At 40.6% G+C, this 19288-nt stretch overlaps 1 protein-coding gene across 2 annotated transcripts in view; it reads left to right on the top strand.

Moving 5' to 3' along the window:
- MLLT1 (MLLT1 super elongation complex subunit) overlaps nucleotides 1-17427 on the top strand; it is a 233336-nt gene extending 215909 nt beyond the window's left edge. For both annotated transcript variants that reach the window (XM_053703061.1, XM_053703060.1), the window contains 3 exons: nucleotides 644-715; nucleotides 2168-2239; nucleotides 14763-17427. In XM_053703061.1, the coding sequence (XP_053559036.1) occupies nucleotides 644-715; nucleotides 2168-2239; nucleotides 14763-14891 (273 nt within the window). In that variant the 3' untranslated portion in view covers nucleotides 14892-17427. The remainder of the gene's footprint in view (nucleotides 1-643; nucleotides 716-2167; nucleotides 2240-14762) is intronic.
- Nucleotides 17428-19288: the final 1861 nt, after the last annotated feature.

The raw sequence follows: 19288 nt of genomic DNA, 5'->3' as shown, positions 1-19288 counted from the left end.
ACACACTTTTTCTAAATTTTACAAGTTTGATGTGTTTGCTTCAGCTGAAGCAGCTTTCGGAAGAAAAGGTTTGCAGGCTGTGATGCCCTCAGAATTAGGGTCCGCCTCTTTTTTTTGTTCCCTCCCGTTATTCATTCAGTGTCCTCTGGAGCTTGGGTATAGTTTTCCTAACAGTAAGGAATGAAGTTGTGGACTCTCCCTGCCTTATGGAGGAAAAACATCATTTTTGCTTACCAGATCAATTCCTTTCATTCCTTGCAGGGAGACTCCATGACCCCGCCCGTAATTTATTTTTGATGGGCGGCTCCCTTTTTATATTATTTCTTCTGGCACCTTTATAAACTAATGTTTCTCCTATTTTTCCTTGTTCCCTCGGCAGAATGACTGGGGGATAGGGGAAATGCAAGGGATTTTTAAACCTTTGGCTGGGGTGTCTTTGCCTCCTCCTGGTGGCCAGGTGTTGTATTTCCCAACAGTAAGGAATGCAGTCGTGGACTCTCCCTGCCAAGAAGGAAAGGAATTTATCTGGTAAGCATAAATTATGTTTTTGTCATTGTTTTACACACAATACGCAAATCTCACCCATTATGTTTCCTTTTTTCTTTTTTTTACCCATCTGTATTCCAAATCTCTCAATCCACAGACTACTGGGCGGAGAAGTCCCGAATCCTGCACTAAAGCAGACAAGCTGATGAAGAAGGGCGTATATGACAAGGTAATCTTGTAGAGCATTTATGATTAAACAACTAAAAATCTATGCGCTGGTGGTAGATAATACTTCACATAAAAATCAGATACCCCAAGTCATCTGAATAAATAGTTTTAGTAGCAGTTATGATTGTCTTATATGTGTGCGCCTGTGTGCAAACACTGGCTTAATATCTACCAAATGACAATGGTCTTAGTAGTATTTGTATTTCTATGTCTATGTTTATATAAATAAATGTATAGAAAAAAACGTTTTTTAGTTTTTAAAGAATTTTCATAGAATAATATCTTAAAATTATTAAGTTCTAATTCAAAAATAAAAATAAAAAATATAATAATAAAAAAAAATATACAAAGATTATTGGTTAAAAATAATATTCTTTTATTAGAATCAATATAAAACAGTCAGTCGAAATTGCTTAATCTTAAAGTGGTTATGTGAGAAAGTTGGTACCAACCAATTGTATTGAGGTGTAGCTACAATTAGTATATGATATATGTGTGTAAAATTAGCAAGTCCAGTTTATACCTTGGCAGGTAATAATATCGCAAAAGACAAACTAAGTGTTCAATAACTATTGTGATATAATTACTGTGACATACAGAAAACGGCTCAAACACCTAGCCTAAATCTTTTGGTCATATCACAAAAAGGCTTATTTCAAAAAGGCTGAAAATAAACACCTATTGTTGAACCAGGTGTCAATAGTTGTCTTCAACAACGATCTCTAAACAACTGTATTTCTACCAATTATACCTTATTTTCTACCTTTGGTGCATTTTATGAGCGAAAAGCCAAATCTTTTACAAAAAGTATTTTTAAATACCTGCCAAGGTATAAACTGGACTTGCTAATTTTACACACATATATCATATACTAATTGTAGCTACACCTCAATACAATTGGTTGGTACCAACTTTCTCACATAACCACTTTAAGATTAAGCAATTTCGACTGACTGTTTTATATTGATTCTAATAAAAGAATATTATTTTTAACCAATAATCTTTGTATATTTTTTTTTTATTATTATATTTTTTATTTTTATTTTTGAATTAGAACTTAATAATTTTAAGATATTATTCTATGAAAATTCTTTAAAAACTAAAAAACGTTTTTTTCTATACATTTATTTATATAAACATAGACATAGAAATACAAATACTACTAAGACCATTGTCATTTGGTAGATATTAAGCCAGTGTTTGCACACAGGCGCACACATATAAGACAATCATAACTGCTACTAAATCTTGTAGAGCAGCTAAGCCTGTTTGTGAGGAATCTATAGATCCACAAGGTTCCGAGTGTAGCTAAGAGTGAAGCCGACGCTATCTAGTTTAAAGTCATCTCTTTATGGTTTTACATTTAAATATAGATATACTGTAGATATAATGCTCTTTTTTATGTTCTTATAATCTGTCTGTAATGTAACATTGGCTTTTGGTGTTGCCTTAGGCATACACAGACGAGCTAGTTGATTTACATCGAAGACTGATGGCTCTGCGAGAAAGAAATGTCTTGCAACAGGTATGTCAATATATAAACTCTTTGTAAACCCCAATCCTTCTTCTTGGATGTCTTGTCAACTACACACCCATACTAGATGTGCAGTTATCTACATTTCATTGCTAGATTACTGAGGCGGCTAAATGCATTGATGTGTTTGATATACATTGTATGTGATTACTTGTAATTAGGCATGGAAGAAAATTTGCACAGATCTTAGTGTGTCGCACTTTCACACTGATTTATCCTGCTCCGAAAAGAGCCGAATGCCACTGCCTGCAGCCATATTCGGCATTCATTTTGCAAACAAATGCTGAATACGAATTTTCTCCCATGCTTACTTGTAATGTAGTTTATATTTTCTTAGCTATACACCAAAGGATGTAAATATAGTTCTGACCCTAAAAAGATGATGATGCCCGTAATATATTTATAGCCATATTTCTCTTGTAAGGTGTATCCAGTCCACGGATTCATCCATTACTTGTGGGATATTCTCCTTCCCAACAGGAAGCTGCAAGAGGACACCCACAGCAGAGCTGTCTATATAGCTCCTCCCCTAACTGACACTCCCAGTCATTCTCTTGCAGCTCTCAACAAGAAAGGAAGTATCAAGAGATATGTGGTGAATTAGTGTAGTTTATCTTCAATCAAAAGTTTGTTAAACGGTACCGGCGTTGTACTGTTTTTACCTCAGGCAGAAATTAGAAGAAGAGTTCTGCCTGAGGTTTTTGATGATCTTAGCAGGTTTTAACTAAGGTCCACTGCTGTTCTCACACATAACTGAAGAGTATGGGAAAACTTCAGCTGGGGGAATGGCCGGCAGGATTACCTGCTTTGAGGTATGTTCAGTATATTTTTTTCTAGAGAGATGATAAGGTCTAGAAAATGCTGACAGTGCCTGATATATTTAAGGTAAGCCTGATTACAGTGATTTAACAAACGACTGGGATCATGCTTACAGTAAAGGGTAATATTCATGTTTATTGCTCTTATTACTTAGTATGTAAAACGTTTGCATGAGATATAAAAAACATTTTTTACTGAAGGTGATAAATCTTTATTGGGGCCTAGTTTTCCACATGGCTGATTAGATTTCTCCTAGGAGTAGTTATTTATTGCCCTTTCACTTTGAGTGTATGGTGGGAGGGGCTTATTTTCACGCTCTAATTGCGCAGTAGTTTTTGCAGTCTGAGACATCCAGCTTCCCTGAAGGAATCCCCTGACACATAGGACCCCTGTAAAGGGTTTTTGTTGCTACAAAAGTCATTTTAAGGGAAGGTAGGAGCCACAGTAGAGCTGTGGCAGTTTGTTTGTGACTGTTTATAACGGTTTTATCGTTTTTCTGATTCGTTTTTGAGCCTGAGGGGTTAATCATCCATTTGCAAGTGGGTGCAATGCTATTTTAGTCTATTATACACACTGTAAACATTTCGTAGAGTTTACTGCTTTTTTTCACTGTTTTGCAGTTTATGTGATTGTTTTTTTCCCTTAAAGGCACAGTACCGTTTTTTATATTCTGCTTTTTCATATTTATTAAAGTGTTTTTCAAGCTTGCTGGTCTCATTACTAGTCTGTTAAACATGTCTGACATAAAGGAAACTCCTTGTTCATTATGTTTAGAAGCCATTGTGGAACCCCCTCTTAGAATGTGTACCAAATGCACTGATCTTACTATAAATTATAAAGACCATATTCTGGCTTTAAAAGATTTATCACCAGAGGAAATTGACAAAGGGGAAGTTATGCCGACTAACTCTCCCCACGTGTCAGAACCTATAACTCCCGCTCAAGGGACGCCAAGTACATCTAGCGCGCCCATTGCGTATACCTTACAAGACATGGCGGCAGTTATGAATCATACCCTTACAGAAGTATTGTCCAAACTGCCAGGGTTACAAGGAAAGCGAGACAGCTCTGGGGCTAGAACAAATACAGAGCTCTCTGACGCTTTAGTAGCTATGTCTGATATACCCTCACAATGTGCAGAAGCCGAAGCAGGAGAGCTTCTATCTGTGGGTGATTTTTCTGATTCAGGGAAGACACTTCAACCTGATTCTGATATGTCTACATTTAAATTTAAACTTGAACACCTCCGCGTGTTGCTCAGGGAGGTTTTAGAAACTCTGGATGACTGTGACGCCATTGTAGTCCCAGAGAAATTGTGTAAATTGGATAAATACTATGCAGTGCCTGTTTACACTGATGTTTTTCCAATCCCTAAGAGGTTTTCAGAAATTATTACTAAGGAATGGGATAGACCAGGTGTACCGTTCTCTCCCCCTCCTGTTTTTAAAAAGATGTTTCCTATAGATGCCGCTACACGGGACTTGTGGCAAGCGGTCCCTAAGGTGGAGGGAGCAGTCTCTACCCTAGCGAAGCGTACAACTATCCCTGTCGAGGACCGTTGTGCTTTTCTAGATCCAATGGATAAAAAAATTAGAGGGTTACCTTAAGAAAATTTTTATTCAACAAGGTTTTATTCTCCAGCCCCTTGCATGCATTGCCCCAGTCACTGATGCTGCGGCCTTCTGGTTTGAGTCTCTAGAAGAGGCTCTACAGGTACAAACCCCGTTGGATGATATCCTTGACAAACTTAAAGCTCCTAAGCTAGCCAATTCATTTGTTTCTGACGCCGTTGTTCATTTAACCAAGCTAACGGCTAAAAATTCAGGTTTTGCTATTCAGGCGCGTAGGTCAGCTGACGTTACTTCAAAGTCTAAGCTTCTCAACATTCCCTTCAAGGGGCAGACCCTATTCGGGCCTGGACTGAAGGAGATCATTTCTGATATTACGGGAGGAAAATGTTGCACCCTTCCTCAGGATAGGTCCAACAAATTAAGGACCAAACAGACTAATTTTCGTTCCTTTCGAAACTTCAAGAGTGGCGCAGCTTCAACTTTCTCTAATACAAAACAAGAGGGAAATTTTGCCCAGTCCAAGCCGGTCTGGAGACCTAACCAAACTTGGAACAAGGGAAAGCAGGCCAAAAAACCTGCTGCTGCCTCTAAGACAGCATGAAGGATCAGCCCCCGATCCGGAAACGGATCTAGTAGGGGGCAGACTTTCTCTCTTCGCCCAGGCTTGGGCAAGAGATGTCCAGGATCCCTGGGCGTTGGAAATTGTGTCCCAGGGATATCTTCTGGATTTCAAAGCTTCTTCCCCAAAAGGGGGATTTCATCTCTCACAATTATCTGCAAACAGATAAAGAGAGAGGCATTCTTACATTGTGTTCAAGACCTCCTAGTTATGGGAGTGATCCACCCAGTTCCAAAGGAGGAACAGGGGCAAGGCTTCTATTCAAATCTGTTTGTAGTTCCCAAGAAAGAGGGAACATTCAGACCAATCTTAGATCTCAAGATCTTAAACAAATTTCTCAGGGTCCCATCCTTCAAGATGGAAACTATTCGAACCATCCTACCTATGATCCAGGAGGGTCAATATATGACTACCGTGGACTTAAAGGATGCTTATCTTCACATTCCGATACACAGAGATCATCATCGGTTTCTCAGGTTCGCCTTCCTAGACAGGCATTACCAGTTTGTGGCTCTTCCCTTTGGGTTAGCCACGGCACCAAGAATCTTTACAAAGGTTCTAGGATCACTCCTAGCGGTCCTAAGGCCGCGGGGTATAGCAGTAGCCCCTTACCTAGACGACATTCTGATACAGGCGTCGAATTTTCATACGGACATTGTTCTGGCATTCCTGAGGTCTCATGGGTGGAAGGTGAACAAAGGAAAAAGTTCTCTATCCCCTCTCACAAGAGTTTCCTTCCTAGGAACTCTGATAGATTCTGTAGAAATGAAGATTTACCTGACAGAGACCAGGTTGTCAAAACTTCTAAATTCCTGCAGTGTTCTTTATTCCACTTCTCACCCTTCAGTGGCTCAGTGGATGGAAGTAATTGGCTTAATGGTAGCGGCAATGGACATAGTGCCGTTTGCCCGCCTACATCTCAGACCGCTGCAACTGTGCATGCTCAGTCAGTGGAATGGGGATTACACTGTTTTGTCCCCTCTACTAAATCTGGATCAAGAGACCAGGGATTCTCTTCTCTGGTGGCTATCTTGGGTCCATCTGTCCAAGGGTATGACCTTTCGCAGGCCAGATTGGACAATATTAACGACAGATGCCAGCCTTCTGGGGTGCAGTCTGGAACTCCCTGAAGGCTCAGGGCTCGTGGACTCAGGAGGAGGCACTCCTTCCGATAAACATTCTGGAACTAAGAGCGATATTCAATGCTCTTCAGGCTTGGCCTCAGCTTGCTGCGGTTAGGTTCATCAGATTTCAGTCGGACAATATCACAACTGTAGCCTACATCAACCATCAAGGGGGGACAAGGAGTTCCCTAGCAATGTTGGAGGTTTGAAAAATAATTCTATGGGCAGAGGTTCACTCTTGCCATCTATCAGCTATCCATATCCCAGGAGTAGAGAACTGGGAGGCGGATTTTCTAAGTCGGCAGACTTTTCATCTGGGGGAGTGGGAACTCCATCCGGAGGTATTTGCACAGTTGATTCAACTTTGGGGCAAACCAGAACTGGATCTCATGGCGTCTCGTCAGAACGCCAAGCTTCCTTGTTACGGATCCAGGTCCAGGGATCCCAAGGCAGCGCTGATAGATGCTCTAGCAGTGCCTTGGTCCTTCAACCTGGCTTACATGTTTCCACTGTTTCCTCTGCTCCCTCGTCTGATTGCCAAGATCAAGCAGGAGAGAGCTTCAGTGATTTTGATAGCACCTGCGTGGCCACGCAGGACTTGGTATGCAGATCTGGTGGACATGTCATCCCTTCCACCATGGACTCTGCCGCTGAGGCAGGACCTTCTACTTCAGGGTCCTTTCAATCATCCAAATCTAATTTCTCTGCGTCTGACTGCTTGGAGATTGAACGCTTGATTTTATCAAAGAGTGGTTTCTCTGAGTCGGTCATTGACAACTTAATTCAGGCTCGAAAGCCGGTCACTAGGAAAATATATCATAAGATATGGTGTAGATATCTTCATTGGTGTGACTCCAAAGGTTACTCATGGAGTAAGGTCAGGATTCCTAGGATATTATCTTTTCTCCAAGAAGGATTGGAGAAGGGATTGTCAGCTAATTCCTTAAAGGGACAGATTTCTGCTCTGTCTATTCTTTTGCACAAGCGTCTGGCTGATACTCCAGATGTTCAGGCATTTTGTCAGGCTTTAGTTAGAATCAAGCCTGTGTTTAAACCTGTTGCTCCACCATGGAGTTTAAATTTAGTTCTTAAGGTTCTGCAAGTGGTTCCGTTCGAAACTTTGCATTCCATAGATATTAAACTTTTATCTTGGAAAGTTCTGTTTTTAGTAGCTATCTCCTCAGCTCGAAGAGTTTCGGAGTTATCTGCTTTACAATGTGATTCCCCTTATCTCATTTTTCATGCAGATAAGGTAGTGTTACGTACCAAACCTGGTTTTCTTCCTAAGGTGGTATCTAATAAAAATATCAATCAGGAGATTGTTGTTCCTTCACTATGTCCTAATCCTTCTTCAAAGAAGGAACGTCTATTACACAATCTTCATGTGGTTCGTGCTTTAAAATTTTATTTACAAGCTACGAAGGATTTTCGTCAAACATCTGCTTTGTTTGTGGTCTACTCTGGACAGAGCAGAGGCCAAAAGGCTTTGGCAACTTCTCTTTCTTTTTGGCTAAGAAGTATAATCCGCTTAGCTTATGAGACTGCTGGCCAGCAGCCTCCTGAAAGAATTACAGCTCATTCCACTAGAGCGGTAGCTTCCACATGGGCTTTTAAGAATGAGGCTTCTGTTGAACAGATTTGTAAGGCGGCGACTTGTTCTTCGTTTCATACTTTTTCTAAATTCTACAAATTTGATACTTTTGCTTCTTCGGAGGCTATTTTTGGGAGAAAGGTCTTACAGGCAGTGGTTCCTTCTGTTTAAGTGCCTGCCTTGTCCCTCCCTTCATCTGTGTCCTATAGCTTTGGTATTGGTATCCCACAAGTAATGGATGAATCCGTGGACTGGATACACCTTACAAGAGAAAACAAAATTTATGCTTACCTGATAAATTTATTTCTCTTGTGGTGTATCCAGTCCACGGCCCGCCCTGTCATTTTAAGGCAGGTGTTTTTTATTTTTAAGCTACAGTCACCACTGCACCCTATAGTTTCTCCTTTCTCTTGCTTGTCTTAGGTCGAATGACTGGGAGTGGCAGTTAGGGGAGGAGCTATATAGACAGCTCTGCTGTGGGTGTCCTCTTGCAACTTCCTGTTGGGAAGGAGAATATCCCACAAGTAATGGATGAACCCGTGGACTGGATACACCACAAGAGAAATAAATTTATCAGGAAAGCATAAATTTTGTTTTATTGCACATATCAACAGCTTTTTCAACAGAGAGTCTCAAACTTTTCATTTAGTCTCTTATGTTTAGCATACCAACTGCCCAAGTTCTTTTTTGTGCCGAAAAGTATATCTCGCCCTGCTCAACACTTATTTTCAAGAGACTTGTTTATGGTTTTGTTTTAGCTTTTCTTTGTTACATATTTCTCTTGTAAGATGTATCGAGTCCACGGATTCATCCTTACTTGTGGGATATTCTCCTTCCCAACAAGAAGTGGCAAAGAGAGCACCCACAGCAGAGCTGTCTATATTGCTCCCCCCTTAGCTCCAACCCCCAGTCATTCTCTTTGCCTACTCTAAGAAACTAGGAAAGGCAGAGCGAGTGTGGTGACAAAAATGTTAGTTTTTTATTTCTCAAGCAAAAGGTTTATTTTAAATGGTACCGGTGTGTACTATTTACTCTGGCAGAAAAGGGAAAAAGATTTCTGCAAGGAGGATTATGATCTTAGCACTTTGGAACTAAGATCCACTGCTGTTCTCACAAGCGCTGAAGAGTACAGGAAAACTTCATTTGGGGGAACGGTTTGCATGCTAAGCTGCATTTGAGGTATGTTCAGTCTATATTTTTTCTAGACAGACTGTGTTAATTCTAGAAAAGGCTGGCAATATCCCCATGACCCATGAGGGAAAGGTAAGCTGTATTCAGACACTTTGATAGGAATTTCAGCTTGCTTGAAGGGCTCATAGGTTACTGGTGACACTGTTAGGAAAAAACGTTTTTTGTTTGTTCAGTAAATGATGCAATTATAAAGTTTTTTTGAAGGGACTAAAGGGGTCATTGTGGCTTGTTTTAGGGTTTTTAACCCACATGGTTAATTAAGAGACACTCGGGTGTTTTTCTAATAGGCCTCAAAACATCGAGTGAGGTGGGAGGGGCCTATTTTCGTACCTCAGTTGCGCAGTTTCTTTTCCTTAGAGACATCCAACTGCTTCTCTAGTGGTTCCTGCTGTGTTTGAGGGCTGTAAGGGAGGTTTTTTCCCCCACAAATCGTTCTGAAGGGCAGGTAGGCGCCACAGCAGAGCTGTGGCAAGATGCTGAAAGTCTTTTTTACCGGTCTTGACGTTTTTTCAATCCGGTTTTGCCATTAAGGGGTTAATTGTTTATTTGCATAGCTGTGCAAAGTTAATAAGGCTGTAAGATACTACTGTAAAAATTTCGTTAAGTTTACTGCTTTTTTACACTGTTTTGCAGAGCTTTTTTTCTCTTGAAGGCACAGTACCGTTTTATTTCTAAGTGTTATTTACTTTTATTACAGTGTTTTCCAAGCTTGCTTTTTACATTACTAGCCTGTTTAATATGTCTGACACCAAGGAAAATCCTTGTTCAATATGTTTGGAAGCCATTGTGGAACCCCCTCTTAGAATGTGTCCCAATTGTACTGATATGTCTATAAATTATAAAGAACATATATTAGCACTTAAAAATAGAGCAATAGATGATTCTCAGTCAGAAGTAAATGAGGGTTCGCCATCTAGCTCTCCCCAAGTGTCACAACCAGTAACGCCCGCACAAGTGACGCCAAGTACCTCTAGTGCGTCGAATTCATTTACTTTACAAGACATGGCCACAGTTATGAATACAACCCTCACAGAGGTTTTATCCAAACTGCCTGGTTTACAAGGAAAGCGGGACAGCTCTGGGATAAGGAAAAATGCTGAGCCGTCTCATGCTTTAGTAGCCGTATATGATATGCCCTCACAATGCTCTGAAGGGGTGAGGGATTTGTTATCTGAGGGAGAAATTTCTGATTCAGGAAAGACGCTTCCTCAGACAGATTCTGATATGACGGCCTTTAAATTTAAGCTTGAACACCTCCGCTTATTGCTTAGGGAGGTATTAGCAACTCTAGATTATTGTGACCCTATAGTGGTCCCAGAGAAATTGTGTAAAATGGATAAATACTTAGAGGTTCCTGTTTACACTGATGTTTTTCCAGTCCCTAAGAGGATTGTGAATATTATTTCTAAGGAGTGGGATAGACCAGGTATTCCGTTCACTCCCCCTCCTGTTTTTAAGAAAATGTTTCCCATATCTGACACCATAAGGGACTCATGGCAGACAGTTCCTAAGGTGGAGGGAGCTATTTCTACTCTGTCTAAGCATACAACTATACCTATCGAAGACAGTTGTGCTTTCAAAGATCCTATGGATAAAAAATTAGAGGGTCTCTTGAAGAAAATTTTTGTTCATCAAGGTTTTTCTCTCCAACCTATTGCGTGCATTGTTCCTGTAACGACTGCAGCTGCTTTCTGGTTTGAGGCTCTAGAGGAGGCTCTTCAAATGGAGACTCCATTAGAGGAGATTATGGACAGAATTAAGGCCATTAAGTTGGCTAATTCTTTTATTACAGATGCTGCATTTCAACTGGCTAAATTAGCGGCAAAGAATTCAGGTTTTGCCATTTTAGCACGCAGGGCGTTATGGCTTAAGTCTTGGTCTGTTGATGTGTCATCTAAATCTAAGCTTTTGAACATTCCTTTCAAAGGTAAGACCCTATTCGGGCCTGAACTGAAAGAGATTATTTCAGACATCACTGGAGGGAAAGGTCATGCCCTCCCTCAGGATAGATCAAGTAAGATGAGGACCAAACAGAATAATTTTCATTCCTTTCGGAACTTTAAGAGTGGTCCCGCTTCAGCTTCCTCTACTGCAAAGCAAGAGGGGAATTTTGCCCAATCCAAGTCAGTCTGGAGACCTAACCAGGCTTGGAACAAGGGTAAACAGGCCAAGAAGCCTGCAGCTGCTTCTAAAACAGCATGAAGGGGTAGCCCCCGATCCGGGACCGGATCTAGTAGGGGGCAGACTCTCTCTTCGCTCAGGCTTGGGCGAGAGATGTTCATGATCCCTGGGCTTTAGAAATTGTGTGCCAGGGGTATCTTCTGGAATTCAAAGACTCCCTTCCAAGGGGGAGATTTCACATTTCTTGATTGTCTGTAAACCAGACAGAGAGAGAGGCGTTCTTACGCTGTGTAGAAGACCTACATACCATGGGGGTGATCCGCCCAGTCCCAATAGAGGAACAGGGGCTAGGGTTTTATTCATACCTGTTTGTGGTTCCCAAAAAAGAGGGAACTTTCAGACCAATCTTGGATCTCAAAATTCTAAACAAGTTCCTCAAGGTTCCATCATTCAAGATGGAGACTATTCGGACTATTCTACCTCTGATCCAGGAGGGTCAATATATGACTACCGTGGACTTAAAGGATGCGTATCTACACATCCCTATTCACAGAGATCATCATCAATTTCTCAGATTCGCCTTTTTAAACAGGCATTACCAGTTTGTGGCCCTTCCCTTCGGTTTGGCCACGGCTCCCAGAATTTTCACAAAAGTGCTAGTGTCCCTTCTGGCGGTTCTGCGACCACGGGGCATAGCAGTGGCGCCTTATCTAGACGACATCTTAATTCAGGCGTCTGCTTTCCAGCTAGCCAAGTCTCACACGGACATCGTGTTGGCTTTTCTGAGAGCTCACGGGGTGAAGGTGAACATAAAAAAGAGTTCTCTCTTCCCTCTTACAAGAGTTTCCTTCCTAGGGACTCTGATAGACTCTGTAGAAATGAAAATATTTCTGACGGAGGTCAGAAAATTAAAACTCTTAACCACTTGCCGAGCTCTTCATTCCATTCCTCGGCCATCAGTGGCTCAGTGTATGGAGGTAATCGGACTCATGGTAGCGGCAATGGACATAGTTCCTTTGGCCCGCCTACACCTCAGACCACTGCAACTATGCATGCTCAAACAGTGGAATGGGGATTATGCAGTTTTATCTCCTCAACTGCATCTGGACCAGGGGACCAGAGACTCTCTTCTCTGGTGGTTGTCTCAGGACCACCTGTCTCAGGGAATGTGTTTCCGCAGGCCAGAGTGGCTCATTGTAACGACAGATGCTAGCCTGCTAGGCTGGGGTGCAGTCTGGAACTCCCTGAAAGCACAGGGCTTATGGTCTCGGGAGGAAGCTCTCCTCCCGATAAACATTCTAGATCTGAGAGCGATATTCAATGCGCAGCCAAATTCATCAGATTTCAGTCTGACTACATCACGACTGTAGCTTATATCAATCATCAAGGAGGAACAAGGAGTCCTCTAGCGATGATGGAGGTAACCAAAATAATCCGGTGGGCAGAGGATCACTCTTGCCATCTCTCAGCAATCCACATCCCAGGTGTAGAGAACGTCAGACTTTTCATCCGGGGGAGTGGGAACTCCATCCGGAGGTATTTGCCCAGCTGATTCAGCTATGGGGCACACCAGAATTGGATCTGATGGCGTGCCAAACTTCCTCGTTACGGGTCCAGGTCCCGGTATCCCAAGGCGGTACTGATAGATGCTCTAGCAGTGCCTTGGTCCTTCAATCTGGCCTATGTATTTCCACCATTTCCTCTCCTCCCACGTCTGGTTGCCAGAATCAAGCAGGAGAGAGCTTCGGTAATTCTGATAGCACCTGCGTGGCCACGCAGGATTTGGTATGCAGACCTAGTGGACATGTCCTTGGTTCCACCGTGGACTCTGCCAATGAGGCGGGACCTTCTAATTCAAGGTCCGTTCACGCATCCAAATCTAATTTCTCTGCGTCTGACTGCTTGGAGATTGAACGCCTGATTCTATCAAAGAGTGGTTTCTCTGAGTCGGTCATTGATACCCTGATTCAGGCTAGAAAGCCTGTCACCAGGAAGATCTATCATAAGATTTGGCGCAAATATCTTTATTGGTGTAAATCCAAAGGTTACTCGTGGAGTAAGATTAGGATTCCTAGAATATTGTCTTTTCTCCAAGAAGGTTTGGAGAAGGGATTATCTGCTAGTTCCCTAAAAGGACAAATATCTGCTTTGTCTATTCTACTACACAAACGTCTGGCAGATGTCCCAGACGTTCAAGCATTTAGTCAGGCTTTGGTCAGAATTAAGCCTGTATTTAAACCTGTTGTTCCGCCATGGAGCCTAAACTTAGTTCTTAAAGTTCTTCAAGGGGTTCAGTTTGAACCTATGCATTCCATAGATATTAAGCTTCTATCTTGGAAAGTTTTGCTTTTAGTAGCTATCTCTTCGGCTCGAAGAGTTTCTGAGCTATCTGCTTTACAATGTGATTTCCCCTTACCTTGTTTTCCATGCAGATAAGGTGGTTTTGCGTACCAAACCTGGGTTTCTTCCTAAGGTTAATTCTAATAAAAATATAAATCAAGAGATTATTGTTCCTTCTCTGTGTCCTAATCCTTCATCAAAGAAGGAACGTCTGTTACACAATCTTGATGTGGTTCGTGCTTTAAAGTTCTACTTACTAGCAACTAAAGATTTCCGTCAAACATCTTCATTGTTTGTTGTTTATTCTGGTAAACGGAGAGGTCAAAGGGCTACGGCTACCTCTCTTTCCTTTTGGCTGAAAAGCATCATCCGTTTGGCCTATGAGACTGCTGGACAGCAGCCTCCTGAAATAATTACTGCTCATTCTACTAGAGCTGTGGCTTCCACATGGGCTTTTAAGAATGAGGCTTCTGTTGAACAGATTTGTAAGGCGGCGACTTGGTCTTCGCTTCATACTTTTTCCAAATTTTACAAATTCGATACTTTTGCTTCTTCAGAGGCTATTTTTGGGAGAAAGGTTCTACAAGCAGTGGTGCCTTCCGTTTAAGGTCCCTGTCTTGTCCCTCCCTTTATCCGTGTCCTAAAGCTTTGGTATTGGTATCCCACAAATAAGGATGAATCCGTGGACTCGATACATCTTACAAGAGAAAACATAATTTATGCTTACCTGATAAAAATTTTTCTCTTGTGATGTATCGAGTCCACGGCCCGCCCTGTTTTTTAAGACAGGCATATATATTTTTATTTTAAAATTTTCAGTCACCACTGCACCCTATAGTTTCTCCTTTTTCTTCCTAGCCTTCGGTCGAATGACTGGTGGGTGGAGCTAAGGGGGGAGCTATATAGACAGCTCTGCTGTGGGTGCTCTCTTTTCCACTTCCTGTTGGGAAGGAGAATATCCCACAAGTAAGGATGAATCCGTGGACTCGATACATCACAAGAGAAATAAATTTATCAGGTAAGCATAAATTATGTTTTTTTCTGTATTGTCCTTATCTTTTTTTTGTTATCTCTAATTTTAATGTGTCTTTTATATCCTTTTTTTTTTAACACACATCTGATGATATGCTTTTTTCAGATTGTTAACCTCATTGAGGAGACTGGACACTTCAACGTAACAAACACAACTTTTGACTTTGACCTCTTTTCTTTGGATGAGACGACTGTGCGCAAGCTGCAGAGTTACCTGGAAGCTGGAGCTACATGACCCTGGAGGAAAGGGGGAGGAATGGAGAGTATAGGGTGGGGTGTGGAGCACGTCGCTCTTGGAAAAACCCACCCTTTGGACCAGTCTAGGTATCTGGTTCAGGGCACCATGGGGTGCGGCCAGCCGCTCCCAGTTAATTAAATCTCATTTGTTGAGAAACCAATGCTTCTCCCACTGGAATGACATCACTCCAGTACATTTTTAAATGTGAGATTTGTATTCTCCTTTGGCTGTACATGGGTTAACAGGATTTTTTTTTATCCTTTTTGTACTCTCAAAATACAGATTTACCACAGAGATGTTAGCGATTCTGCTTCGCAAGTTACGTCTGGCTCTGCAGGTTAGGAGCAGATTTGTGGCTTTTGTGAGAGATCTCAATAACAACGTGCAGTGTATATAAATAATATATGCTCACACCTACAACCATGTAAAAATGTACACAATGTGCATGTATTTATATAAAATTGCAAAAAAAAAGTCAATTTTATGCATCAATATCAACACTTCATTATACATTTCCATAATATTTCTTTTGACCACAGATTGAGTTCATCTGTATTTTGCGACTACAATGATCTGTAAGAGACTTGTCCTTCAAGTCGAGTAAACCCTATGGTGGAGGATTAAAGCAGCGCAACTGCTGTTCCTTACATTGAATCATTTCTTACAGACTTCACCTCCCCCCTCTATACCGTTAAGTGTTTTTTCTTTTAAGAAGAAATGTAAACAAGAAGATTCTATATCAGGCGAGTGCAAAGAGAGACTAAACACAGGCTTCACTCTGCTTCAGAATCATTACGGAACTTCAAATCTGTAAACTGTATATGATATATATATTATATATATGTATGTATTTTATGTATAAGAGAGCCTAAAGAGGCGTATGATTTCACTTTTTTATTCTTTGAGGGTTAAGGGTTAAACAAGGAATTTTATAAGTTTTTTTTTTTTTTTTTTTCAATTCTCTGCCGTCATTTTAATACTGCATTTTTATTTGTTTGAACAGGAGATGGAAATGGATAGGTGGATATTGTGGTGTTTTTAAAGGCCTTGATGGTGTTAAAAGAAGGATTTCAGAAGAAAGTTTGTTGTTGGATTTTAAAAATTCTTTTAACAGTTTTGCTACTATAGGGGTTTCTAAGTGCTTCTTTTTTGGTATTAGGGGTGGATTGCTTCTGATAAAAAAATTAAATCAGGAGATATTTATAGTGCGGGAGGGACAGTATTTATGTGGATCTTTATTTGCGCTAGCAAATATAACAATATTTCACGTGCTGAAAGATCCTTATCTAGCTTTTTTAAAAAACTCCACACTACATGATATCCTTTCACATTTTTTATGTAGATAATTCCCATTTTTCTTTCCAAAATTTCCTCCTCATCCCTTTCGCTGATCATTCTTTACTGTATCTTAAAATCTCTTTTCCCCTTTAGAGGATAATTTACATGGTTTAATCCTTTTCAATCTGTCCATTCACAAAGTGTGAAACACTAAATATGGTTATTTGCTGGTTAGACTGTTTTGTAGGCTGTTGCTGGACTGTCGTTTTGCCCCTCCTAGGACCAAAATAATCCAAAAAATCTACAACGCATACAAGGGGCCAATTTAGTGGGTTATCTATTCCCCACCTATGTTTCTAGATTTTTTTTCTGAACAAATGTTTTAATGTGTTCAACTGAATTTACCTTTCCTTTAGCACTTCTAACTTTTAGTAATTGTTGATCACAAACTGCCCTCCACTTACAGACCAGGCACCTTCCAAAAGAACACTAGACAAATTCTGCTAAACCTATTAAACTATTGATTTGGGAAAAACTGCCATAATCACTACAATATTTTAATCTTCCCAGTGTAAACAACAAATTTACAGAAGCAATAGTGAGCACATTTTTTTATGGCACTGAGAAAATAAATAAATTAAAAAAAATATATATATATACACATATATACTTTTGGTCTTCCAGATACCAGTATTTAATTTCCTCCACCTGATATCAGTATTTGGCAACTGGACTTAGTTTCCTATATATGGTTTAGCTTCTTGGTGGCAGTTTCTCCAGGAGTACATTCTTTAAAAGCCCTAAATGTCTAGGGGCAAAAAAAAAAAAAATAAGACAACTGCATGATATGTTTTATATGGATGCAGGTAAGCCTATTATGGAATGGAAAATTGACTATAAATATGGGTATATTCATTTTAATCTCAGATCCGTGAACATTGCTACATTTATTTGCAGCAATATGGATACTTTTGTTACCAAGGCATTATGTAATAGATTTTGCAAGTTTAACGGTTATAAACCTGTGCTTTTAAACAAGATAAAATGCCTTTCAGAACAGTTTTATTGCCCAAGAACAGTATTTATTATTGTATCAAGGAAAAAAAAAATCTTGGTATTAAAAATAAATTTGAGTGTGACAATTGTATTGGTAATGATGCAGAGCTATTTGGTCCTGTTATTTTTATTTAAATAATGGAAAGCTTCAGAAGATTTTATAGGAAAAAAGTGAAATAAAGATGGATGGATGTTTTAATGTGGAGTCTTTTTGTTATTAAGAAATGTTAATGTAAAAAAAGAAGTCTTACAGAAAATAGTTTCTAGAGATTCTAGCACTTTAGGTGGTCACTAAGAACTAATTTAGGAGCCAGTCTATACCCCAAGATTAAAGAGACAGTAAAGTCCAAATTAAACATTAATGTTTCAGATAGGGCATGCAATTTTAAACAACTATCCAATTTACTTTTATCATTAAATTTGCTTTGTTCTCTTGGTATTCTTAGTTAAAAGGTAAGCCTGGGTAGGCTCATATGCTAATTTGACAGTTTCCTTCTAAATACAGATAGTCCACAGCTGCATTCATTACTTGTGGGAAATACAGAACCTGGTCACCAGTATGAGGCAAAGACACCCCAGCCAAAGGCTTAAATACCTCCCCCACTTCCCTCATCCCCCATTCATTCTTTGCCTTTCGTCACAGGAGGTTGGCAGAGAAGTGTCAGAAGATTTCGGAGTAGTTCCTTATGGAGGGTAGTACCCTTTGAGATGGGACTGGAGTTTTAAGTAGTCTTGTCAGTCTGTAAGTGAGAGCATTGACGAAAGTTTAGAGTCTGGAGATGCAGGGAGAGTCTTTCGGCAAGCCCATCCAGACTCATATTTACAGCTCCTTAAGCAATCAGCGTTGATGAGTTTTGCTGCCTGCTTTTCTTCACTCAAGTCTATGTCAGAGGTGCTGCTACAATCTGTCAAACTTAAAGGACCATGTCACTGTTCCACGGCATAGATTCTGGTAAGATCGTTTCATTATTTTACACACCTTAGCGATAGAAGACAGGGTCACAGTGGGACTCCTTTATCTTTATGGAATCAAGGGTTAATATCTCCTGAGGCAGATTATTGTACAGTGGGGTTTTTAAATCATATTTGTTATGTGATTTCGACTGCTTATGTGTGAGAACGTTTGGGCTCTTGGCTAATACGGAACGTACAGGTTATTTTCATTTTGAGAGCTGCACAGTTTCTTTATATTAAGCTGGCGCACTTTTTCCTTAGCAGGGGCAGGTCCTGCATGAGCACCATGTGACCGGGAATGGTCACGTTTTTTTTCACCGCTTCTTATTCCTGACTGGATGTCTGTGGAGTGGAGCTTCTTCTTTGTCTGTCTGGGTCATAGGAGGTGGTGAATGCCCCAGCCATTGGGGGTATACGGTGCTAGTTGTAAGTCCTTTCTATAATTTGATATAGACAAGTTATGGAGGATTATGATAATTTATAGGGGGATCTCACCAATACAGAATTTGATACCTGTGTATATTGTGAGGAGGCCCAGGTAATCTAGCCCGCTCAATTATATTCCATATGCCGCAATAGTGTTCTCATCAACCCATGTTGAGATGTTAGAGACCACTAAGCCATCTGACTCTGAGGACTCTTTGTACAGTGAGGTGTGTTCCCTTGATTCTGTTCCTACATATGCAGTTTTTCCGAGTTACGATCCTCCTTCGTCTGTAAGGAGTTTGTTTCCACCAGAAGTTACTACGCAGTTCCGCATGGTTATCTCTACGGCTTTAAGGAGATTACCTATTCCTGCTATGCGCTCTCCTGCCCAAGGACTATTGGTGTCCGATCAGTTCTCTAGGGATGCGGTTCCCTCTGAGGCCTCAGAGGAAGAACCTCCAGGGTCGGAGTCTGCTGACTTGGGTCCTCTGACTGCGAAGGGCTTAACATTTAGACTGGCACGCCTGCATTTACTTATGAAAGATGTTTTGGCGATGTTAGAGGTTTCCAGTACTGCTCCGTCAGTTGAATCTCTGTCCTCTAAATCAGATAACGATCTTAACTTAGACGAGTGGAGGATGGTGATATTACTCATCTTGTTTTACTTTTTGTTTTATCGT

This window comes from Bombina bombina, chromosome 2 (genome assembly GCF_027579735.1).
Source record: "Bombina bombina isolate aBomBom1 chromosome 2, aBomBom1.pri, whole genome shotgun sequence".
NCBI classification, from domain to species: domain Eukaryota; kingdom Metazoa; phylum Chordata; class Amphibia; order Anura; family Bombinatoridae; genus Bombina; species Bombina bombina.
The sequence above is the reverse complement of the archived record's forward strand: the minus strand, read 5'-3'. Positions and strand labels throughout refer to the sequence as shown.